At 43.7% G+C, this 27,075-nt stretch overlaps 1 protein-coding gene across 1 annotated transcript in view; it reads right to left on the bottom strand.

Annotated features, from left to right (window-relative positions):
* The window catches only part of LOC122924447 (thyroid adenoma-associated protein homolog), an 80,350-nt gene that overhangs the window by 39,166 nt on the left and 14,109 nt on the right, over positions 1–27,075 (bottom strand). Inside the window, exons 4-14 of the mRNA XM_044275541.1 lie at positions 24,943–24,970; positions 24,143–24,291; positions 22,222–22,344; positions 20,437–20,557; positions 13,774–13,919; positions 13,292–13,373; positions 12,396–12,532; positions 11,255–11,452; positions 10,492–11,158; positions 5,054–5,206; positions 2,221–2,330 (exon numbers count right to left, since the gene is read on the bottom strand). Of these exons, the coding sequence (XP_044131476.1) occupies positions 2,221–2,330; positions 5,054–5,206; positions 10,492–11,158; positions 11,255–11,452; positions 12,396–12,532; positions 13,292–13,373; positions 13,774–13,919; positions 20,437–20,557; positions 22,222–22,344; positions 24,143–24,291; positions 24,943–24,970 (1,914 nt within the window). The remainder of the gene's footprint in view (positions 1–2,220; positions 2,331–5,053; positions 5,207–10,491; positions 11,159–11,254; positions 11,453–12,395; positions 12,533–13,291; positions 13,374–13,773; positions 13,920–20,436; positions 20,558–22,221; positions 22,345–24,142; positions 24,292–24,942; positions 24,971–27,075) is intronic.

The following is a 27,075-nucleotide window of genomic DNA, read 5'->3' as shown; positions in this document are numbered from 1 at the left end:
AGGGATGCTTCACATACAAATTTTCCAGCCTGAACGATAAGTTGAGCCAGGGCACGGAGGTCTTGAATAGGGACGTCAGATTCAAGCTCCAGATCCAGCTGAGATGCCCATTCTGAAACCGCTTTACCCGCCCAAGCGGAAGCAAAGACTGGCCTAAGCGCGGATCCGGAGGCCGAAAATATACCCTTTGTAAGGGCCTCTATACGGCGATCTTCAGTGGATTGTAAGGAAGAACCATCTGCGACGGGAATAGCCGTGCTCTTGGACAAACGGGCCACAGGGGGGTCGACCTTAGGAGGAGACGCCCAGTTTGTGATGCAATCCGCCGGAAACGGATAACAAACATCTAACTTTTTTGGCGGGGTAAACCGTGCATCAGGACGGGCCCAGGCCTTAGAAACCACTGACGAAAAGTCAGCATGGAGGGGAAAAACCGCAGAAGCCTGCTTCTGGCGAAAAAAGGAAACACTGGTTTTCTCAGGATCAGGAGGATCATCGCGAATTTTAAAGGTATCACGGATACTGTTTATAAGGTGGCCCACAGCGGAAGCCAGCTTTGAAGGCAGCGCCGAATCCATATCCCAATCGGAATCAACCAGCTCCCCTTCAGAGGGCAAATCCTGCAAGGAGGAAGGGCCCGACTGAGAACGCACCCTTGGGGGGGATACCGAAGCATCCGAGGATGACCGGTGATCCGCCCTAGACCGCTTCTGGGATTGGCGGGCTCTAGAGGAATCGCCTGCAGAGAGAGACTCAGACGGGTCGGCCAGGACAGCGGACCCGGAGGGCCCAGCAGGGGAATCATCCGGCTGCGATAAGGGCAACACATCTGCAAGTCGGCCCACAACGCTAGTGAGACTAACCACAGCCTGGGAGAGGGATCTAGCCCAGTCAGGGGGATCCAAGAGGCCAGGGGGTGACACAACAGATGGCGGACCCTGCGATGGGTCTTTGCAAAGCGAGCAATGCGGGTCAGACTGCCCTTGAGGAAAGGGCGCCTTACATGCGGTGCAGGTATGATACCAAGGTCCCACCGGCACTAAGGGGTCAGACATGTTGGTAGGAGCAAGGAAAAAAACCCGAGTCCAGGCCAGGGGGCTACAGTGAGGAAGGGTCAACAGTCCTACCAGGTCACAGAAGGAAGGAAGCTGAACGGCAGCGGCAGCAGCAGAAGAACGGCGGTGTGCAATCAAAGCAATGGTCCGTCCTGCAGTGAGCTCCCAGAAGCACGCAGGCACGAGAGTGGGCGGGACCAAAGAGGCGCGGGAAGAAAGGCGTCCGGCCCCTGAATGAAGACCAAGCCAGCGCTGGGCCGGTCCGAAACTCCGCCCCCCAACGAAAAAATTATCGCGCGCGCGCGCGATTCAAATGCCGCGCCTAACCATTACAGGTCTCCCCAATGGCCCCCGCCGCAGCGGAAGCGAGGTAGGAAGCCCAAAGAGAAGGACCGGGTGTCGGCGTCCTGCCATGCAACGGCACAGCGGTCGCATACCCGGCCGCCCTCAAACAAGTCTCCCCCATGAGCGCCGCTCAGCTCTCCTGGGACTTGTCCCAGACTGTACAAAACAGGGCGCCAGGCCGCCGAATCGCGCCAACAGAACGTTAAACGAGGCCATCAGTAAAGGGGAGCCGTGACCGGAGAGGAGAGGGGAGGGAGGGAGGGAGGGAGGGGGAGGGGAGCGGAACGGCTGCACTAGCCACCTCACCTGCGACGTCTTCACCCTCTAGTCCATCCAGCTGGGACGCCCCTTCAGCCACTGGCACAGAGTGACAGTAGCTGGAGAGGGGCTTGCAGGTGGGCGACCCAGTGCTGGCGGGATGCAGGGGAGCATGAGCTGCCCTGGTCCTCCTTTTCTTCTGTGGGGGAGGCAGCAGGGCGGATAACCGGCCCTGGTGCAGCTCAACCCCGGGAAAACAGAGAAGTCTACTGCGACTCTGTTGTCCCTGTGGAAATATCCAAGTGAAAAAAGTAAAATAAAAAATTAAAAACTCTAAAATCTTCACAAGACAACTCTGCAGTGCAGAGAGTGTCTTGCCTCCTTGACACTAAGCAAAAAACTGGAAGTCTCTCTCTCCAGGCTGAGGGTATAGCTGATGGAGGAGGGGCTTAACAGTCTTTTACTTAGTGTCACGCCTCCTATGGAGATAAGCTATACCCAAGGTCTGTGTCCCCCAAGGAATTGGGCGAGAAATGATGTTTAATATTTGAAGTTGGTTTACCTCATTAGTGCTGTCCTGCATACATCCTAACAGTGCCTGCATGCTGCCAGCTGACAGGAAATCCCAGCATCCTTTCTGCTTTGCAGAGTTTAGTAGAATAGAAACATCGTCTGTAAACATAGCACATAGGTAAAGCTGAGCATTCTTTAGATTATGAACAAAACATCTAAAAAGCATTCATACTAGCAAATAAACCATATTAATTAGAGAACATCTATTTAAGGTCTATAATATAGCAATATAATGTATATAAAAAGTTTCTACAGTTCAATCGCATTCTGCTGCAAACACTGAGCTATTGCACATTTTTTTCTTCTAAAAACCATTTCAGTGCATTATACCCATCTTATTAAATGCATATTATTGCAAGTTAACATTCATTTATAGCAAAAGCATTTTACTGCAATAAACGCCATTATGATCCCTGTGTTAATAAAGGCATTGATAACTGCTGCAAGATAAGGATAACGTGTATTTGCAGCAAAAGCAATACTGCAATAACGCCATTTTTGTAACCGTGTTTGTGAGTGCATAGTTCAAAGAAATTTTGCCGTAAACATTGCATTATTATATCCATGTTAGTGAACACATTCCTGCTTCAGACCGTGTAGTCCAATATTTAATGAAAATGTTGCGTTATTACCAAAGTAAATAGTCAATACCAGTTTAATTGCATCTATGTATTTACCGTATTTTTAACCCCATAAGACGGGGAAAACATTAATATGTCTTATGGGGTGAATACAGGGAAAAAAAAATTGGCGGCTTGCCGCCGGACATCTTATACTACCTGGCCGCAGCTGCGAGTGCTGGGAGGAAGTGGCCTGACATCGCTGCAGATGGTGGGGAAGGCAGGGACCAGCTGGCTCTGCGGGTGCTCCGTGTTATGGACCGACCGGCCAGCCGCAGCAGGTGTTGGGTGATATTAATCGGCCGGCCAGAATATGCACTGTGAGAGGTTGATGGAAGCACGTTAGCAGGCAGAAGAGGGGTGGAGCAGGCTTCCCTGTCACACATGCCTGCTCCACCTTTCGGTCCCCCCCAATAACATTTTATCAGCAGCAGAATAGGCTACTTTCACATTAGTGTTAGCAGTGTCCGGCAGGAACAGACTGCCGAATGCATACTAACACAAGCCCACATTCACTATACCTTTTGTTCAAAATATTTTTTTTCCTATTTTCACCCTCTTATGAGCAGGTGTGTCTTATAGGGCGAAAAATACGGTAAATTACAGGAAAAAAACTTGCAATTTTGTAAGTAGCATTTAATAATCTGTGTACCAAACCCATGACTTTTCATTTATAGGCCTCATAATAAAATGTCGGTAAAACAGAAAAATGCTAAACGAAAGATCTTATCATCCAAGAGTCAGAATGCGCATAGTAGCACCAGCAATCCAGTCAGTAGTAGTAGTAGGCCACAGTCCTCCATGGCTTACGATAGGCAACGAATTATTACTGAGGACAAATAAGATGATGTAGTGAACAGGATAACTCCCTCCTCCTCTCAGTCACAAAAGGATGATGCAAGTCTGAGCTTTGGAACACAACATTCCCCCTGCTACTCCTTGCAACCCCAGAGAAGCCTTTCAGTTTTATCTGCATCCTCTCTGTCTTTACTGCCAGCAAACCCACCCCACCCCACTAGTGAAGCAACTTCATTTTTCCTAAGAGGAGGCAACAACATTCCATGTGCTGTGGAAGATACTCAAGATAGTATACCTGTTGATGATTTTGTGTTAGAACAGTAAGCGTTTGGACTACCATAAAAAGAAGGTTCAGATGGAGGCGGGGGAACCCATGCATAACTGTGTTGGTAGCAACACTGTTAATCAGAGCAAATACAAAGCATGGAATTGTGAGGTGGGGCAAGGAGCCCACAATGACTTATCACATTCTGAGAAAAGTGGTGTGGGGGCGAGGATGATTATGTGTTGGATAAGACCTGGTAGTCAGATCAGGGTGCTAAGGAGAAGGTAACATCAGAAGAGGAGGGTGATGGCCTCAGTGGCAATAACGATCAAATGAAACCTTACAGCCAGAACCTCCAAAGAACTGCCATGAGCTGAGGTCTGTATAAATGTAAGCTCCGATTTGAGGTTTATTCTGGGATCTGTATAAATTTGTGAACTGATCTGGGGTCTATGAATTTGGGGGCTGATTTGGGGTTTAATCTGGGATCACTATAAATTTAGGATCTACCTGGGTTCTGTATGAATTTGGAGGTTGATCTGGGGTGTACGTTATCTTGGGTCTGTATGAATTTGGTGGCTGATCTGCAGTCTACATTCATTTTGAGGTCTGTGTGCAGGTCTGTATGAATTTTGGTGTCTGTATTAATTTTAGGTTCTGTATTAATTTTGGGGTATGGGAGTTTATATTCATTTTGGGGTCTCATCTTGGGTCTGTATTAAGAATGGGTTGTCCAGCCATGTAAAATTTATTTTTAGAAAAGTGATCAGAATGCCACAAAAAAGTAGTGATACCTCTCACCCCACTGTTCTCACTACTAGGGTAACGCCGGCTGAGTTGAAGCTCGGGGCGGTGTGTGAGACAAATGCACTGTATGATATTGAAATGAACTCAGCCCGTCAAATAAAAAAAATTCTTTGTGCGGCCCATATATCAGGTCGAGTTTGATACCCCTGACCTAGATTGTCAAAGAGCACTCTTAAAACACCACTTGTGAACCCAGACTAAAGTATCCATGGATAAATGCAGCTCAATTGTGAATATGGAGTGTAATCCCTGCCTAGGGTAGCACCTGTGGTAAACACCACCCTGGAAACAGTTTATACTTTTTCCATCAAAATGGAAAGTGCACCACTCACGTGGGGGTTGTCCTTTTTTCCTCTGTGGACTCCAACGGTCAGTGAAAGTTTCCAGCACGGAGCAAAGTGTGATCAAGGCACTGCATCGTCTCTGGTAATTGGCCGCAGGGGTCAGTGATGAAATGCTCAGATGAAACATCCAGTCTGTGAAGTCTGTTGCAGTAAATACGGATAAGAAAGATACATAAGTAACCACATCTAAATTACTAAAACCAGTATCATTCTGAAGCATGCATGTTAAAAATGATTGCAATGTTCAGTAATATTATTAAAGTAGTACTCTGGGATATTTTTTTATTTGCCTATATAGTGCAGTATAGGCCATCATTAAAGAATAAGACAGAGGGGTGGAGTCTCACCACACAGTGACAAAGAGCTGCTGTCCAGTGATGGCCAGTTCGCAGTGTTCGCCCAGAAACATATACGGGCTGCCATCTTTTTTCACAAGTCCGGCGAGGCACTAAGCCGGTCTGAAAACAAGTGCGGTCAGCAGGAGCAGGCAGTTCCGAGAACAGCCACCGGGGGCCTTCATCGGGCTGTTCTCGGAACTGCCTGCTCCCGGGGACCGCATTTGTTTTCAGACCGGCCCGTGGCACAGGTAAGGACTTACCTGTGCCTCGCCAGACTTGTGAAAAAAGATGGCAGCCTGCATATGTTTGCGGGTGAAAATTGCGAACTGGCCATCACTGCTGCTGTCCCCTCATGCTTCAGGGTCTCAATATTTTCTTGTGTGATGCAGCTGCCTGTCTGCCCTCTCTGCCTTAGGCATTTCTTTCCCCTGTGAGCTTTTACATGAAGGAGGCAGGGAGACCAGTGTGAAGCTACGTCTCATAGAACTATACTGGAGGGTCAGCACACACAGATACTACAGGCAGTGTAAGGTTTATATAATTGTAGCTAATCACTGTATACTCTTGCCTACTATTTAGGGCACAACTACACTGCAACATTTGTCGCGCAACATTTTGTTGCACCAATATCGCGCAACAATTTTTATAATGGTAGTCCATGGTGTCGCGCTGCGACTGCGACAGTTGCAGAAAAATCCATCTCGAATAGATTTTTTGCACCAAATCCGCACCAATTGATGCGGATTGACCGCACGGATTTTCTTGAGAAGACCTGCGGATTTCAGTTCGGATTGTCCGCACATAAATCCTGAATGTGTGCATTTACCATAAGACTTTTTTCAGATATTCTCCATGAAGATGCTCTCAACCACTGCTCAGTTGAAGGAGCAGTGTTTCAACTCCCTGCACAGTGGGTAGTCTGAAGTGCTGCAAAACTGCTAAAGGGACCTTAGCCCCTTTGTATTCAGAATCAGGAATCATTGATAAGAATACTATGGTATATGCTAGCAATATGCAATAATATTCTATCCTATAAGAGGCATTTCGTCATATAGCCAGCATAGACTTCTATTATGACGGAATGCTTCTTATAGGTGGTGCATGCAGTCATAAAATTCCGTTAAGGTCCATAGTAGCGGAATCCATAACAGGATTCTTTCATAACCCGGACGCTGAACTTAAAACACAAGTTCGCTCAACACTACTCCCAGTGCCATACAGATGAGTGAAATAGTTGTTAGAACAAACCTATTGTTCCATGGGCAGAAGTTCAGTGCCACAGATATATAAGAACTAGGCCTCATGCACACAACCGTATTTTGTATCAGTGTTCGATTTCTGTGGATGGCGCACACCACCTGGATACTTTCCCGATGAAATAATTTATGGAGGGACCATGGCTTGTGAGACCTTACAGTCAAATCATTGTTTTTCAGATCTGTACAGAATGAAGTAAACTGATCTCATGGTTTTTATGGAAATTTATAAGCATCTTAGATAAAAAAGTGGAGTCATGTTAGATAATTCTGTCTTCCATAATCATGGTTCTCTTATACGGAAGGCTTGAAACTTCCCAAAGCGTCTTGCTGCTGTAATGGCTATCAAGAAAGTTGTTTTATAGAAGGGATGTTTAAAAGGAAACCGACTATATTGGTTTAACCACTTAATGACCAGCATGTTTTGGGCCTTAGTGACCAAATAGTTTTCATCATCACTTTCCAATAGCTGTAACTTTTTTATTTTTTCATTGATATAGCTATATTAGGGGCTTGTTTTTTGCGGGACAATTGTAGTTTTTTAGTGGTGCCACATAACTTACTGATTAGTTTATGTTTTAGTACTTTTGCAAAATAAAACCTTTTAAAAAAATAAATAAAAAATAATGAGATTTTTGTGGACTCGCCTGTAAAAATTTCTTTCTCGCTTAGTTCATTGGGGGACACAGGACCGTGGGTATAGCTTCTGCTGCCACTAGGAGGCAACACTAGGCTGAAAAGTGTTAGCTCCTCCTCTGCCGGCTATACCCCCTTCCAGCCTGGAGAGAGCATATCAGTTTGTGCCCAAGCAGTAAGAGTAGGAGAAAAAAAACATACCTGAAATAAACCAAAACATAACTAATGCCGGAAGGGCCGAACCAGACTGAGGACCCCACCGGCAAACAAACCGCTAGCACCTGCGGCAATCATGGAAAATAATGGGTGGGAGCTGTGTCCCCCAATGAACTAAGCGAGAAAGATTTTACTGGTGAGTCCACAAAAATCTCGTTTTCTCGCTCGTATAATTGGGGACACAGGAACGTGGGACGTTCCAAAGCAGTCCACTGGGCGGGAAGAACACACCCCCATGGAAAACTGCCTCGCGGACGCTCAAGACACTAAGATGATAAAAACTGATATGCTCTCTCTTGGCTGGAGGGGGTATAGCGGCAGAGGAGAAGCTAACACTTTTCAGCCTAGTGTCGCCTCCTAGTGGCAGCAGCAGCTATACCCACGGTCCTGTGTCCCCCAATGATACTAGCGAGAAAAAAATGTTTTTGCATCACCATATCCAAAGGCCAATATCTTTTTTTATTTTATTTTTGTTTCTGCAGGGCTGTGTGGGGGCTTTATTTTTAAGAGACAAAATTATAGAATTCATAACACTTTTTGATTGCTTTTTATTTCAACTTTGGTGGTGAATAAGCAAAAAACACCAATTCTGGCAAATTTTTTTTGCATTCACCGTACAGGATAAATTGCTTAATAAATGTGTAGTGCTAGCCATTATAGACGTGGCGGTACCAAATATGTGGAAGGGATTTTATTTTAGCAATTTTTTCAATTAAGAAGCTTTATTTACCAATGAAAAAAAAAAAAATTTAACAGAATTTTTTTTATTTAATAAAACTTTTTTTACACTATTTATTAGTCCTACAAGAGGACTTTAATATGCAAATTTTGTTGATTAATTTATTTGATTAATTTGCCTTTGAGGCCTCTGACAATTAATTTTTTTTTAACAGAATTGTCAAAATAATTTTGTCCGACCCACTGTTTTGCCTCGCTGCCGCCTTCTCCTTCACTGCTGATTTATAGATGTGTAATAACCCCCTGCACGGCCAGTCCAAAAAAATGGGAGTGCAGGGGTTACTGTACATAGACCGGCAGTGCATGGGTTATTATATATATGTTTTCAGTTTAATTAACAAAATTAAACTGAAAACATATATATATTAAGTTGAATTAACAAAAATAAGAAAATCGAGATTCAAATTAAAAATTGTCCATAAGGTTGAAAAAAATTGAGATTAAATTTTTTTTCAAAATTGCCCAGCCCTACTTCTGGGGGTATAAATGATCAAAGCAAAACTCATAAAGTGGATGGACCAGGAGGGGATGGAAAAGAGGGAGAGACAAACTGGAGGAGAGAACCAAAGTATGTGAAGTGTCCATGTGTGGTAACTATGTATCACTGTTACTGTAAATTTTAAGGGATTTTATAAGCTTATATTGTAATTAGAGATGAGCGAATTTTATATTTTGAGGACTCCCCTGCATGACGGAAACGGGACGAATCTGTTTTGCAGCCCATAGACTTCTATTATACCTCTAAGGCATTCCGTTATGCATTCCGTTATAGAATTGCGTTATGGTCCGTGGTAACGGAATCCATAACGCAATTCACCTTTTACCAACAAACGAAGTGTAAACGAATTTCAAAATATGAAATTTGCTCATTTCTAATTGTAATCTTTGTTGATAAGCTGAGAAAATGTAATTATTGTTTTTCATAAATACAAAAATGTTTCTCTGAATATGACATTTCTTTTCTTCTGTATATTCATATAACTGACAATAGCTGTAGCAGCAATATTTGTGTTATACAATATACGGTATCTTCGCTCTATAAGACGCACCTGGATTTTAGAGGAGGTAAATAATAAAAAAAATATTTTTCATCAGAGCCCCAGTCTTTATCAGATCTCAGATCAGACCCTCAATCTTCATCAGACCTTAGATCAGACCCCCCAATATTCATCAGACCTCATATCGGACAAAAAAATAAAATAAAACTTACCTCTCCTGCTTTGGACAGAGCCGTCACTTGAGAGATCCAGCTCACTCTTCCTGCTGCGTTGCACTGTGATCTGACGAGTGCACTATGTCCTGATGCTGTCAGAACACAGTGCGGGACCCGGTTAAAGACCAGGGAGTGGCGAGTAAAACCAGTGCTAGCAGCGCTACACTCACTTCTCCCTGATCCTACTGTACTAATGAACGCTTCCAGAATGGAATCACTCATTAGTATTTGCTTTATAAGACACACTGCCATTCCCCCCCCCCCCCCCACACTTTTTTGGGGGAAAAAGTGTCTTCTAAAACAAAAATATGGTAGCTTTTTTGCAATATTGTATCTAATTTATTCATAAATAATATTTCTTACAAACTGCATATTGCTTCGAACTTTTTTTTCTGTTGCACTGTACCTCTGTCCTTGGAACAAAAGGTATGCAGGTATGCTCTAAAAACTTTCAGTCATCTACACAGCCCTGGGAGTAGTTAATTGGGTCAAAGGTAGCCGACAGACTCCTTGTAAGGCCCCATGCACACGGCCGTGTTTCACAGCCGCGTGCGGGCCGTGGAACCGCGGCCTGGATCCCTCCTGAGAGCAGGAGCGCACGGCGTCACTGATTGCTATGACGCCGGGCGCTCCCTGCTGCCGCCGCAATACAGTAATACACTGGTATGATCTATACCAGTGTATTACTGTACTGTGCCGACAGCAGGGAGCGCACGGCGTCATAGCAACCAATGACGCCGTGCGCTCCTGCTCTCAGGAGGGATCCAGGCCGCGGTTCCACGGCCCGCACACGGCTGTGAAACACGGCGGTGTGCATGGGGCCTAAGTGTGGTCGTATTCAGACTAGGCTGCAATGAACCCACAATTTAGTCTACAAGATCTTTGATCTGGCCATGTATATTAGTAGTTAAACTGATATTTGTAAAGTTGACATAATGTAATGTATATGTCGAAAAAAATAAACACTGTCCAATTATTGACATCATGCAGATGTATATCATTTTGCTTTAACTTAAATACAGCTCTCACCAATTGCTTGGGCCACAGTTTCCTCTTCAGTACGTCCCTTGCGGAGGGCAGACATGGCTCCATCCCGAAGCCTCTCTAGAACTCTGCGTAGCACAGCCTGCAGTTGCTGTCGAAACCCTGGATTATCACAACCCATATTGTAAGGCAGATATTTCTTGAGTAGTTGCAGCTCATGAGAAGATGGGGGTTGATTAGTCCGAGGACCACAACACAGTAAACTCATTGCATCTAGACGTACGCCATCATCAGCAGATTCCAGACACAGCTGCATCCTCTCTTCTGCTTTTACCATTTGCCCTGAGACTACCTTCTGTGCCCGTGCAAGGCTGATCCAGCCACGTAGATGTGGTATACCTGAACCACACAGTTGTTTTGCCAAAAATTTGGATGAGTCGCTAAATGTGCGCAGAGTACACGGGAGAATATAAGTAGCTGCATTATTTTGTAGACTACATTCAGTGGAGCATAGTGCATCAGAAAGAGGTGCAATCCAAATTTCTGCCCAAAGTTTACCTAGCTCCCCTTCATCCACTATGCCCACCTGAACCCATTCTTGTTTCTGAAGAGAAATAAAAGTACGGTAAGTCTCTGCAGCCGGAGGGCAGAGGTAGTTTGTCTCCAAACAGCAAAACAGATGGGAAGGGAGCAAAGGGTAGAGAGCCAAAACCTGTAAGCAAAACCAAACTTGTCAACTCTAACAGAAACATGGCAATAGTACATATTATAGATGATTTCTGATAATATACAGGATATTAGTTCTGACCTTCTTAGAACCCAGAAATGGCAACAGAGCGCAAAGTACTGTATATCTTGATCGTGCCTGCCAGGAGATTTCGGTGATTTTCTGCAGCAAATTTTGAAGCATTGTCTCTTCTCTTATTGCCAAGAGCTGACACTCGTTATGGTGTATGTGTAAATAGTGCTGGAAGCAGCAGAGCACCAGAGCGGTCATACCATCCACCTGTGCATGAATAAGGTTACATAACACCTTTGATATATATGGTAAAAGTGTTAGAATAAGAGAAAGTTAAATACTGATGACCTATGACCTCAGGATATATCAATATCAGATCTGTGGGGGTCAGATTCCTGTCACCCTTGCTGACCAGCTGCTTGAGGGGGCCGCAGAGCTTGGGTGAGCACTGCAGCCTTTTCCTTGGTCTGCGACGTTGCGTCAATTGGTCGCATGGCTTTCTGCAACTCAGTCCCATGTAAGTGATTGGCATATAGCTGCAATATCAAACCCAGCCGCTATAAAGAGGCTGCAGCGCTCAGCTGAGTACCGGAGTCTTTTCACTGAGTTGAGAAGGGGAGAGAGTCAGACCCCCTCTGATCTGATGGCCATCAATATTTAAAGGGGTGTCAGAGTTCAATAAAGACTTGAGCCGGCCCTGTAATGTGCTATATAACAAATCAAGCAATGCTCAGGCCTTTTCTCACCTGCCACTTCCAGTGATATGCACTTGTGCTGCACCGCTGACGTCATCTTTCTGGCTGCAGCAATGATATCCGTGCACACAGGTCACTGTGCAGTCCATCAGTGGCCTCAGCAATACAAAAGACGGCACTGCTGCAGCCAGGAAAACAAACAGCAATGTAGAGCACCGGAGCTCATCGTTGGAAGCTGCAGGGGAGAAAAAGGCTAAGAATCGCTTATTTTAGCACACTTACAGGTGCTGCCTGAATTTTATTGAACTCTGACAACCCCTTTAACCCATAGGCTGCCTGAATTTTGATTGAACTCGGACAACCCTTTTAACTCCTTGATAACCCCTTTAAGACAACATCACAGGAATAGCTACACTATAAATCAAGATACTGCAAATGGCAACCCCCACTAAAAAATGATATTTTTAAGACTATAAGTAATATTTTGGACAAATAATGTAACAAGAAATTCTTACCTGCATTTCCGCACCAGTCCACAGAAGATTCATCACACGAGAGGCAGTCTCACTAGTACCTGTCAATAGAGAAGCCCCCTGCATTCTGAGCAGTACAGTCAGGTGCTCCCGTATACGCTGTAACCAGAGGCAAAGCACTACAAAAAAAAAAGGGGCAATTTCAGTCATTTGTTGTTTTTAAAGGGGACCTGTCTGTGGCAAAAACCACCCCAAACCGCCAGCAGTACCTTTAAGTAGCCAGCAGTGTGTTTCTAATGCAGATTTTCTTCCTGCAGTCAGAAGTGGTAAAAGCAGGAAAAAACGTTCTTTTATCCCTTGCGTTCGCTATTTTTCAGTCATGCTGGAAGTCAAGGGGGCAGCGGCTTCCCTGCCCCTTCGCCTGTGACTGACAGCTGTTCGGCAAAGCAAGCTGATCTCTCTGCATATGCGCTGTCAGTCACAGGAGAAGGGGCAGGGAAGGTGGCACGGTTACCTTGACTTGAAGCAAGGAGACAGGGTTGCCCCCTTGACTTCAAACATGACTGAAAAATAGCAAACGCAAGGGATAAAAGAACGTTTTTTCCTGCTTTCCCCGCATCTGACTGCAGGAAGAAAATCATCATTAGAAAAACACTGCCGGCTACTTGAAGGTACTGCTGGCGGCTTGGGGGGGGGGGGGTATTTGCCGCTGACAGGTTTCCTTTACAAAACTAATAGGGTCATTTATCGAACTGGTGTAAGGTAGAACTAGCTTACTTGCCAATAGCAACCAATCAGATTCCTCCTTTATTTTTTCACAGCTCCTTTGGAAAATGTAAGGTGGAATCTGATTGGTTGCTATGGGCAACTAAGCCAGTTCTACTTTACACCAGTTTGATAAATGACCCCATAAATGTGCTAACCTTTGGATATTATACCTTGAAAACTGTAATATGGTTCAGTTTGCTGTGCACATAGGCAGGCTACAGCAGGAAACAGGCACTCCAGCAAGGTCGTAGTCTGAGGATAGACAAATTATACAGTAAAGATACTAGCTATAAACCTGCGTGCATACACGTACAGTAGATATTCAGCTTTTTTGCAATACATCTTTTATCATTCTCTAAATCAAAGCATGTTACATAACAGAACTACACATTAAAAGATGTGGCTGCATTTTCTGCAGCTGAGAGAGCAAGTGGTCTGATGTATAGGCGAATGTGCTATGCCAGACGTTCCTTACAGTCAGCTACACTCCTAACTGGATATACACTTTAACATATATAATTTCATGTGCATTTAGATACAAAAGAGGAACTCCAGAGTGCCAGCCTTCATTTCAATTTGATTGATATTAAAATTCAATACAGAGACAATCCACTAAGCTCATTCCTGTTACAACAATATTTAATGATGTTACCTGGCCTGAAGAACAGAATCTACAGGTTAGAAGATCTCCACGACCACAGGTGAGCAGCCCTCGTAATACTGCTAACAGTCCAACGTCACTGGTTGTGTGCCTAGGGTGAGACACATGTAGTTCTCCAAACTGTAAGGCACCGGTGGCTGCAAGATGGATGTAAAAGAAATACATCTGAAGTTGTCCATAAAATCCTCACAGGTAAAATGTCTATATGACATGATAGCTATGATGCCTCAATAGCAGTGTTTTTATACTAAATCAGTATCTTGACACCTTCTATAGGAGATGTAAAAAAGATGACAAGCACAAGTAATATTGGAAAGAGAAAAAAGGCACAAGGTACACAAAGAACCAGAACAGCAGGGTTAGCAATCCGAAAAAAGAATACATGGGGGAGCATGCCTTGGCCTAGCAGTTTTTATTGCCCAAGGAAGGGAAAGATGAATGATGAGGAAAAATGCTCCTGAAACAAATGTAACAAATCATTAGATGAGGAGCAGCCTAGAAGGATCATAATTAGTAGAAAACGCTCTAGTTTCTAAGGCAGATGTTCAGTCCACAGCATTAGAGGCCGTCCTCCAGCAGGGAAGGTCCCTAAGTGAAACTAATTTGATCACAAATGGATAATAACAAGCATCTTGTTCCCCAAGAAAGCATCTGGTAATCCAAAAGAAGCACAACTGAGTCTGATAAGAAGATGGGAGTAGGTGGAAATTATAAAAAAGCTTCTAGGAGTGGTACCTGCTGCAGGGTGTTGCTAAGCTGTGAAACCTTAGTAGGAAGTACTATCACTAGATCTCACTCAGAGGACAAGCAAGAGTACTTGATCAAGACTGTTGGATGAGGTTTTTTTTATTTTTATTTTTTTTATTGAAAATTAGGGTCCATTCACACATCTGTAGAATGGGTCCGGATCCATTCTGCAACGTTGCGGAACAAATCCAGACCCATTCATTCTCTATGGGGCCGGAAGAGATGCAGACAGCACACAGTGCGCTGTCGGCATCCGCATTTCCGGAGCGCGGCCCCGATCTTCCAGTCCGCAGCTCCTGAAAAAAATAGAACATGTTCTATTCTTGTCCGCAATTGCGGACAAGAATAGGCAGTTCTATGGGGGTGCTGGCCGGATGTATTGCGGACGTGTGAATGGACCCTTATGGTGAGAAACTCAAGGCGTACATACCAATAAACAAATGATTACATATTGACATAAAATAGACTGGCAATAATAAAATGGATTAACAATAAAAAAAAAAAATTACAATATATATCCAGATAAGTCACTTGCTGCGGGCCAAGCAGCTAATTCATGGATTCATGCTGTAAAAATGAATAGAACATAGTTTTTTCCTTAACCAATATGGCAAAAATGGATCGATGTTGATATAACTGTATCAATTCTGCAACACTAGTTACATCAACATCAATACATTTTTGCAATATTGTTTCAGGAAAAGACTATGTGAGTCATTAATTAAGAGATATATGCTACTTTCGTGGCGTATGTCTGGCGCAGATTCTGTCGCATGGCATGTTACGGCAGAATCTGGGACTTCTTCCCTATTCCTGCCAGATCTATAAAAAAAAGGGGACATGGCATGGGTGGAGACAGCAGGTCCATCTCATTCATCATTTTCTAAATGTATATTGGTATATATGCCTTGAGCTTCTACCATAATTTTCATGATTATTTTACATGAGTATCTGAAGGCACCAGTTACTAGGAATATTGCCGACTTTCTGACCCCTGATGCACAGAAGCTCTTAGACTCCCACCAGTCACAACTTAATCAGTTCAAAATATTAAACCTAAAAATAAATTGGGGTAAGAAGTGGAGGTTCACTTTAAGCTGTTTGGACATCAGGTATTACTCTTAATTTAGCAATGGACACTTTCACATGCCTCTGTATGCAAATACGGAGGAGAGTTCACTCCTTTGAGCCCAGATAGCACACTGACAAATACATCAGCATGATCTGTCAAAACTGGAATAAAATGACCTATATGCTCCGAACAAGAATCAAGACACCTGGATTACATGCACCATAAGAGAATACAAGCCTTTCATTGAAGGAATTTTCCTACTAGGAGGAGACCTAAACATAGCTTTCCACCCACATATGGACACATCCACAGGACGCTCAATGCTGTCCAAGAAGGCGCTAAACAGGATACATAAAACATTACACTCTGCCCAATTAGTAGATACTTGGAGACATATCCATTGCAGATTGAATGAATCCATCCTCAGCAACCAACAATATAAAAGCCGCATAGAAAGCGCCCTAATAGATTACTTTCAAAGGAATATAGATGAAACACTACCCTTTACAACAGTTTGGGAAGCCCACAAAACAGTCAGAGGTGAATTTATTTCAATACCTTCACAGCTCAATAAATCTAAACAAGAAACTATATAGTCAGATTCAACAACTAGAACTTACACACAAATCATCTAACTCTAGAGTCCAAACGACAACAATTGAGAGACATACTAAACGTGCAATATGGCATGGGAAAACAGACTTTTCATACATGGTGACAAAGTGTCTAAATTAATGATGTCCCTCATAAAAAAACGCAAAGCGCACGTACATACTCTCAACAAAACATCCTACAGGCTCCTGAGTTACGGACGCCAAAGGTATATCTGATGCATTTTGTCATTATTATAAATCCCTATATCAACTGAGAGCACAAGACACTACTGATCAAACAATTAGGAGACAGGAAGAGATCAAAGGCTTCCTCTCATCTCTTAGTCTCCCAACATTGTCGGAGGACCAACAAAGAGAGATCAGTAGGCCGTTTACGCTACTGGAAGTCCAGTCCATCCTGTCGAAGAGCCCTGCGGGCAAAAGCCCAGGACCCGATGGTCTCCCTGTCTCATATTATAAATCCCTATGAGAAATTCTTCAACCCCTTCTCCTGCGCTTTTGTAACGATGTGCTACAAGGCTCTGCATTACCGAGACAAGTACTTGAAGCACATATCTCCCTCGTACACAAAGAAGGGAAATATCCAGAATTATGCAGTAATTACAGACCAATATCCCTTTTGAATAATGACCTAAAAATATATGCCAGCCTTGTGTAGCAGCGTTTAAGCCCTTTGCTACCAACTCTGATATCTCCCGAACAGGTTGGTTTTGCAAAAGGTAGAGAGGGCAGGGACAATTCCATCAGACTCCTAAATCTTATGCAACAAGCTAATGTATCTCGCTCCCCATTGATCCTCTTAGGTACGGATGCGGAGAAAGCTTCAACAGGGTGGACTGGATATTCATGACTAAAACCCTAAAACATTTCCATATTCCCAAACCCTTTATCAAATTTATCTCCCAACTATATACTCCCGCCCATATGCACGAGTCTGGGTCAATGGCCTTTTGTCAGACCCATTCGATATCCTAAACGGTACTCGGCAAGGCTGCCCTCTGCCCCCCTCGCTATTATTCTAGCGATGGAGACTCTAATTCAAAGCGTTCAACAACACCCTGCCATAGCAGGATATAAAGTTAACGCAGTAGATCACAAAGCAGCCTTTGCTGACGATCTTCTTTTGATCCTCACAGACCCTGTAAAAGAATTACCAGCAGTACTAGATACATTCACCAGATTTGGATCACTCTCTAACGTCAAAATAAACCTGGAAAAGTCAGAAGCACTAGGCATAAATATCTCTCAAGAAATAAAGAACAAACTTGAAAGCCAATTTCCATTTAAATGGCCAAAAAATGATATAACGTATTTAGGAATTAAACTAAGCGCACGTTGGACAGACCTGGCTAAACTTAACTACATAGCACTACTACAAAACTCTTTAAATGAAATAGAATCCTGGATGGCTCCCTTCATATCCTGGATAGGAAGGAAAAACTTACTAAAAGGACTCATTCTACCAAAAGTAATTTACCTGTTTCAGATGTTACCGATCAAGATACCCAAGACATATTTTATAAAAAACAGATCCCTATTCTCAAATTACATTTGGAAAAACAAGCGATCCAGATTAGGTTTCTCGAAACTAACACTACCCAAACAACTAGGTGGCCTCGGGGTACCAGATCTATCCTTGTATCATACGGCAGCAGTACTTTCTAGAATAATTCACTGGGCTAGACCCACAACAAACAAATTACATGTAGCACTAGAAGAATCTTCCTCCCCAATACCCCTGAAGACACTGCTGTAATAGCACCAACTGCCTACTAAGGCTACTTTCACACTCGCGTCATGGACGGATCCGTTCAGATAATACAACCGTCTGCATCCGTTCTGAACAGATCCGTCCCCATTGACTTACATTCTGTGCCAGGACGGATCCGTTTGGCTCAGTTTCATCAGACGGACACCAAAACACTACAAGCAGCGTTTTGGTGTCCATCTTCAAAGCGGAATGGAGACTGAACGGAGGCAAACTGATGCATTCTGAGCGGATCCTTTTCCATTCAGAATTCATTAGAATGCAAACTGATCCGTTTTGGACCGCTTGTGAGAGCCCTGAATAGATCTCACAAATGGAAAGCCAAAACGAGAGCGTGAAAGTAGCCTTACTCATACTAACCTTTAAAAAAGCCCTAACTCAAGAAGTAACACACTTATGGAAAGTACAGGCATCATATCTCCTACCGGCCCCTTCCTACCGAGGCTATACACTGCACAAAGACACCTGGATTCCCCAGACCGTTTACACACCACGGACATACAACTAGAAAACGTCATGGAAAATGGACCGGTGAAGTCTCTTGCCGACATAAATAATTTAACAAAAGAAACTTCCTAGAATATAATAAACTCAAAAAGGCACTTCACTCCTATATATCACATGGGCAATTGGACAGACAACTGACACAACTCAAAACCCGAATGGCACAACAGAACACACCGGCCAAGGTGCTATCAAAACGTTACAATGTACTCCTAACTAGACCTGTCCCACCTAAACGAGCCTATACTGTATATGCCTCTGGGAAAGAGACTTAGGAATAGAGATTGCTTAATCACCCAAAGCAATCTCTAACATTTACAAATGTTCACATGGACCATCCTCCTGTATATAAATACAAGAAAATTCTTGATACTGTCCCGATGGTATATAACCCCGGTTAAGGCCTAGTTCACACGAACGTTTTTTCTGCGGGTGTACGGGCCGTTTTTTTGTGTTCCGTATACGTTCCGTATACGGAACCATTCATTTCAATGGTTCCGCTAAAAAAACGGAATGTGTTCCGTATGCCTTCCGTTTCCGTTTTTCCGTTCCATTGAAAGATAGAGCTTGTCCTATATTTGGCCATAAATCACGGGTCGTGGCTCCATTCAAGTCAATGGATCCGCAAAAAAAACGGAACACATACGGAAATGCATCCGTATGTCTTCTGTTTCCGTTCCGTTTTTTCTGAACCATCTATTGAAAATGTTATGGCCAGCCCAATTTTTCCTATGTAATTACTGTAAACTGTACATGGCATACGGAAAAACGGAACGGAACAACGGAACGGAAACGGAAACACAACGGAACTCAAAAACGGAACAACGGATCCGTGAAAAACGGACCGCAAAAAACTATAAAAGCCATACGTTCGTGTGAACTAGGCCTAAAACTAACATTTGGTATCCATCTATCCCTGACACTTGCTGGAGATGTAATTTGGAAAGAGGGACATACACATTTGGTGGTCCTGCTCGAAACTAACAATGTTCTGGAACTCTGTCTTAGAGACTGCCAAAAACATCTGTTTATGAACAACTATACCTTCACCTGCCTTGACATGCTTAGGTTGGAATGAAGAGAAACAAAATGTGCAAAGTAAATCCCTTCTTTCTTTTCTACTAGCAGCCGCTAAATTTCTAATCCCCCCGTTGTGGAGACCGACAACTTACCCCACAATACCTCAATGGTTGCATAAAGTGAACCATATATACAGTATTGAAGAGATTGTCGTGATAACCCAATACACCCAGAGGAGATTTATGACACTTTGGGCCTCATGGGTTGCATATCGCAACTCTACCTCTTTCCTTAACCACATGTCGGAAGAAAGTAACCCACAGGAAGTTGCCAAAAGAGATATATGAGACGAAACAACCAACAGTGACAATACTCACTCTTTCTACACCTCCGTATATATTAATTAGTGGTCTCGGGCTCACATCCCCTCTCCCTCGCCCCTCTTCTTACCCCTTTCTACTCCCTATCACACACAAACATTACACACTTACCACATTGGTATTGTACAAGTTATTTCACTCATACTTTTGTTTACACAAGGCAATTCATCTAGTTATTAAAGTTGTTTTACTGAAGTCAATCAACACAAGACAAAGACAGACAAGACTTGTCCCAAACTACACAAATCAAAGTCTTTCAGATTCCAACATCAGAACTGGGACTGCGGCACTATTTCCTCTAGTATACCAATAGGAACGGTCTAACTATTTACTATGCAATACTCATCCAAACAATGTAGACTGGAATATATTATAATGGTTTATATGCTAATTGTGTACTACAGTAGATTGCACTATATTGCCTTCCCATTATAATGCCTTGTATTGTCTTTCATATAAATGATTGTTAAACCATAATAAAAAGAAAATTGAAAAGAAAAAGTATATTATGTAAAATAGGTATTTACAATATAGGTTCCAATTCCTCACCAGTCTCAAAATGCTGTACAAGGTTCAGAGCAGCAAGAGCTGCTGACTCCACTACTGGTCCTGTATTTGCCAGGGAGGCCACAGCAGTCCCAGCTAATAATCGAGCATCACGGCTGACATTCTTAAAAAAAAATAATAATAATAGTTTAAATATATATTGCATTATAGCAGACAATGTCAGTATTATGTTACACCAAGGGCAACACATACATGTCCTCTCAAGTGTCACTACAAGTAAAATAATTTTTAGTAACTTCTCTATGTCTTCACCATAACCCAAAAGTTTAATAATAAATAGCGTAAGAGGGTTTGTAAGAGGGTAGAGGAAACCGTAGCCCTTTAAATTGGTAATACTACCCCCTCAGCAAACCCTTGCAGCATCACAACAAAGGTGCTATACAAAGATGAAAATGAAAAATCAGTACATGTGTACATAGTGGCAGAATTCAGACACATATAGGATACTTTTATGTATTTTTTTAAGCATGCGACTATAGAAAAAAGCAGTGGCCAACCTGTGTGCGTAGGTCAGCTCTTTTTCCTATAAAATGCAAGTATGGCCACTGCTGCTGGATTGCAGGGTGGTCGTAATCCCTGGACACAAGAGGTGCATAATGTGATGAAAAAATACATTTAGCCAGCAAAGGAGGCATTATGGACAATCACAGTACATTAGTGTCTTGTAATAACTTGGTCTACATCATAAATGCCATTTGCTGAAGTGAGACAACCCCTTGAATACCAGAGTTTTTTTCGTTTTCATTTTTCTTCCCTGTCTTCACCTTATTTTTCGTTCACACAGCCACATAAGGGCTTCTTTTATTGCAGGACAAGTTGTACTTTCTAATGCTGCCATTTGACATGGCATACAATGTACTGGGAAGCAGGAAACAAAATTGGTTGGAATCGGGAAAAAAGCACAATTCTGCCACAGTTTTACAGGTTTGTTTATTGGGCAATAGTCTAGTCCCTTCGGGCGTGCACCCTGTTTTTGTTTAAGTTGGATGTAATACTGCCATAGAACTACAGTATAAGTTCTATTTGCGGTTATCCTATGGAGGCCTGCATCCTGCCGCATAGGAACTGCAGCTCTGATACGCTCAGTCAGAGAGACTCAGTGCATCAGAAAGAAGGAATGCCTCCAACAATCGCCACACAGGGGAGTAGGTCCTAACCTGTAAGCGTGTGCTTAGAATTTTTTGAGATTTAGATGCTGTGGTCACGCTTGATCATTGGCATCTAAAGGGGTAAATGCTGTGGTCAGCATTATTGCCGGTCGTAGACATTAGCCCGGGGCCTCTGCTGTTTGAAATAAAAGAGACCTGCTGGCTAAGGCGCCTATGAGCGGGTGCCATATTTAAAGTCCATAAGGGTTAAAGGGGTTTTGTGAGATTTTAATACTGATGACCTATCCTCTGGCACGGGTGATCCTGTGAGCGCTATGGCTTTTTTTTAGCTTTTCCTAGGCCAGTAATGACACATTCATCTGTCGTGTGGCCTAGATATGCAGTTCAGCCCCATTGAATTGAATGGGGCTGAGCTGCAATACCAAGCACAGCTTCTATAGAATGCATTGTGCTGTGCTTGGCGAGTATAGTGAAGGCTGCAGTACTTAACAGAGCTCTGGTGCCTTCTCAAACAGCTGATCAGCGGGGGTCCTGAAAACCCTTTCAAACATGCATACAGCAGAGCAAAATGAAGAAAAGATAGACTTTTTAGTTACGTCTTGATATAATCAATGGATCAGATGTATAGAATTGCCATGAAGTACTAAAATAGTTATACCTGGTCTGTAATTATTTGCAGGAGTGATTCCAGTATGCTTTCCACAAGGTTTGGTGTACAGGAAGAATCCCATACCAGTGGGCCAATACTGTCTGCAAGCTCTCGAAACAGCTGAAGGCACAACTAGAGGGAACACAATGACAGAAGGAATATCCTAAAAACAGACCCAGCCTTCTTAATTAAAAACTAATCTGAGAAACCAATGTTAAAAAAAGAAACTTTAAATTAATTTTACTGTTGTTTTTATTTAATCAGGAGTTGAGGATAAAGTACAATTTGAAAAAAGGTGCTGTCCAGCCATATGTGAAAAAATTGAAAAGGATGCAACTTTTTAGTATATTTTGCATTTCAATTACTCAACAATTTACCCTTTACGGATGCAGCCTATTTTGGCCTTTTAAAGGGGTTCTCCTCTCTCAGCCTAGTATGGCCGTGATGGTAATAACCAGGGCTTTTTTTCTGACGGAACGCACCGGAACGGCGTTCCGCCACCTTTTGACATCGCAGCCTGCTATGCTCCAGCATCGCAGGCTGCGATGTATCAGCGGGGAGGGACTGGGAGGAGGAGCTGGGGGCCGGTGCGTTCACTGTGCTCCGGCCCCCAGCTCCAGACTAGTTATAAAATGTGTACAATTAATAAGAATTCTATTCATGAGGCCCCCTCTGTAGTAGAACATTCAATATAGCCACATCCTACTCACAGGGCTGTTATCTTAATGCAGGGCGGCCTGGCAGACGAGCGGCAGCGTCACTGACTGACGTCACGTGCCTGCGCCGCCTACTTTATGAATGAAGTAGGCGGCACAGCCACGTGACGTCAGTCAGTGACGCTGCCGCTCGTCTGCCCGGCCGCCCTGCATTAAGATAATAACAACCCTGTGAGTAGGATGGGTGGCTATATTGAATGTTCTACTACAGAGGGGGCCTTATGAATAGAATTCTTATTAATTGTACACATTTTATAACTAGTCTGTACTGGAGCGGCAATGGGGGGGGGGGGGGTCTGTGGATGGCACTGTTAAGGGGGGGTCTGTGGATGGCACTGTTAAGGGGGGGGTCTGTGGATGGCACTGTTAAGGGGGGGGTCTGTGGATGGCACGGTTATGGGGTGGGGGGGTCTGCGGATGGCACTGTTATGGGGTGGGGGGGCTGCGGATGGCACTGTTAAGGTGGGGGGTCTGTGGATGGCACTGTTATGGGGTGGGGGGGTCTGTGGATGGCACGGTTATGGGGTGGGGGGGGTCTGCGGATGGCACTGTTATGGGGTGGGGGGGCTGCGGATGGCACTGTTATGGGGTGGGGGGGGTCTGTGGATGGCACTGTTAAGGGGTGGGGTCTGTGGATGGCACTGTTATGGGGTGGGGGGGTCTGTGGATGGCACTGTTATGGGGTGGGGGGTCTGTGGATGGCACTGTTATGGGGTGGGGGGGTCTGTGGATGGCACTGTTATGGGTGGGGGTCTGTGGAGGTACTTTTATGGGGTGGGGGGTCTGTGGATGGCACTGTTATGGGGTGGGGGGGGGGTCTGTGGATGGCACTGTTATAGGATGGGGGATCTGTGGATGCCATCCCCAGATCCCCCATTAACAGTGCCATCCCCATCTGGGAGGTTTCTTAGCTGGGCTGGACTTTTATAGCCCCCCAAATTTTACTTGCATCCCTGTTCTCTAAAGGGGCGGTTTTAGGGGGCGGTCCTAGGGGTGGGTAGGGGCGTGGCCATGGGAGGCGGGGGGGGGGGGGGGTGAGTTCCACCACCTTTTCTCTGAGAAAAAAAAGCCCTGGTAATAACCACCATAAGCGTTGGCCAGTGGAGGCTGAGTTATATACATGGCCGAATAGCTGTATATGCTGTTTCCATGACTCTCATAGCAGTGAATGGGAACTACGCAAACAGTATAGAACAGCAAGATTTTAAACTTACTTTAACACTGAGATGACAGTAATCAGCACTTTGAGCAAATTCTCCATGTAACACTGAAGATAAAGTTAAAGACATTTTTGAAAGTAAAGCTTGTAGATTTTTTGCAAAATATGTCCGTCCAGAGGGGCTTCCTTCCAAACACATACATACTGAAAAAGAAAAACACATGCAGACTGCAATGACTACATATGTAACAACAAAATCCAAATAAATATAAGCACAAAGCACAGATATAGGCAGATACATACATACTGTACAATTCTAGTCAATAGGACACGTTATAAGGGTACTTTCACACTAGTATTTTTCTTTTCCAGCACTGAGTTCCGTCAAAGGGGCTCTATACCGGAAAAGAACTGATCAGGCATATCCCCATGCATTCTGAATGGAGAGAAATCCATTTAGGATGCATCAGGATGTCTTCAGTTCAGCCACTGAACAGCGTTTTGGCATGCTGCGGTATTATCTTCGTCCAAAAGTCTGGATCAGTTGCCGGAATGCCAGAACCGGCATTAAATTTACATTTAAATGAATTAGTGCCGGATTAAAAATACCGCAATGCCGGATCCGTCCTTACACATGCGCAGACCGGTAAATATGTGAAACAAATATATAACGGATCAATTTCTCCGGATGACATACGGAGAGACGGATCCATTCTTGCAATGCATTTGTAAGATGGATCTGCATCCTGATCCATCTACAAATGCTGTCCGTTTGCATGCAGATGGAACTGCTTGCCGGATCGCTCCACCGCAAGTGTGAAAGTAGCCCAAGAATAATATATTAGGGAGTCCTACCTGTATGCAGTTCCACAAGCTGGAACACCTATGATAAAAACCACAATGACAAATTATTTATAAGAATAGCTGCACATCATAAAACATTTTAAGGAAAATGCCATTATTTAAATCTTTGAATAAACGTATGTGCCATTAGAGAACAATAGGCTGACATAGTTTGCATAGTCATCTCATTACAGATCTGGGGGATTAAAAGGGTTATCAAACTTCAAGAAAAGCAAAAAATACAAACTAATGTAAACGTTAGAAACAAAAAAAAAAGAGATACACTACTCTCTTCTTCCTTCCTCTAGTGATCAACTATTGGCTGCAGCAGTTACATGCATGCTGCCGGCATTTTGGCACCGTGCAGGGTGTTTTTGGGCTGCTGGTCCTTGCCACCTGCTGTGTTGTGGCGGTCACCATGTGGCACTGTATAGAGTAGGGAGCCACTCACAAGAGGCTGTCTTGATGTGGTGAGTGGGCCTCTGCATTTTGATCAAAACCTATACTAGGTGCCTCAATATATATGTTTATAGACTGCGCTGAGAAGCAATGCATCTGTGCATGGCATGTGGATGTGTGATCCTATCCTTTTTTTGCCCTACAATTAGCACAATGCTAAGCAATGGTTCCATTACAATTACAAGTAAAAGACTTGACTTTTGTAGCCACTGATTAGCTGCAGCAGTCTCAAGTTGACCTCTTGTATACGCAGACTGGGAGGACTGTTGGAGCTTCTGCACTGAAAATACCGCTGCTTAAGAAAAGTCCCAGTAAGAGGACTGAAACGTCTCTTTGGTGATTAAAGAACACTACTTTTGAATCACATCAGTTGGAGTGCCGTGGAATTTTTTTAATTATATATAATGAGTGATCCCTTGCTCTATATATATCTATATATATATAGATATATATATATATAGTAAGGGATTGCTCTCTCAAGCAGGGAGGCGATGACAGATTCCTCCTCAGACAACGAGGTTAAAGTCCAAATTGTGCTTTATTTTGGCACTTCAGTAATACAGATGATCACCCAGTTATATTGGCACTGGGTAAGGTGAGGTTCCAGCACCCCAAAGCACAAACACAGCAAAATAAACTCCTGCCCTTCTGGGCTCTAACTAACACAAAATTGTCTCTAGCTCACCTATTGAGCGCAGATCACACACAGGGAATCAGGCTTCAATAGCCAGCAAGTCAGCCTGCTTTCCCGGCATAACTCCCAGACTGACAGCCTGGGATGTGCTTTATTTCCCCCTAACGATCCCAGCTGGACTACACCTGGGTATCCCTCAGGGAAAACATGCCCTAAAGGGGGTGGACTGGGGAAGTCCCACTACCAAACCTATCTTCCCAGTCCAAATAAAATCCAGCCCTTGAACTCTTCTGATCGCTGTGCCGCTTTCATTACTATTTTACATATATATATATATACAGTACAGACCAAAAGTTTGGACATACCTTCTCATTCAAAGAGTTTTCTTTATTTTCATAACTATGAAAATTGTAGATTCACACTAAAGGCATCAAAACTATGAATTAACACATGTGGAATTATATACATAACAAAAAAGTGTGAAACAACTGAAAATATGTCATATTCTAGGTTCTTAAAAGTAGCCACCTTTTGCTTTGATTACTGCTTTGCACACTCTTGGCATTCTCTTGATGAGCTTCAAGAGGTAGTCACCTGAAATGGTCTTCTAACAGTCTTGAAGGAGTTCCCAGAGATGCTTAGCACTTGTTGGCCCTTTTGCCTTCACTCTGCGGTCCAGTTCACCCCAAACCATCTCGATTGGGTTCAGGTTCGGTGACTGTGGAGGCCAGGTCATCTGGCGCAGCACCCCATCACTCTCCTTCATGGTCAAATAGCCCTTACACAGCAAACCGGATGGAATAGCATGCCGTTGCAAGATGCTGTGGTAGCCATGCTGGTTTAGTATGCCTTCAATTTTGAATAAATCCCCAACAGTGTCACCAGCAAAGCACCCCCACACCATCACACCTCCTCCTCCATGCTTCACGGTGAGAACCAGGCATGTAGAGTCCATACGTTCACCTTTTCTGCGTCGCACAAAGACACGGTGGTTGGAACCAAAGATCTCAAATTTGGACTCATCAGACCAAAGCACAGATTTCCACTGGTCT

The sequence above is a fragment of the Bufo gargarizans genome, chromosome 1 (genome assembly GCF_014858855.1).
Source record: "Bufo gargarizans isolate SCDJY-AF-19 chromosome 1, ASM1485885v1, whole genome shotgun sequence".
Classification (NCBI taxonomy): Eukaryota; Metazoa; Chordata; class Amphibia; order Anura; family Bufonidae; genus Bufo; species Bufo gargarizans.
The sequence above is the reverse complement of the archived record's forward strand: the minus strand, read 5'-3'. Positions and strand labels throughout refer to the sequence as shown.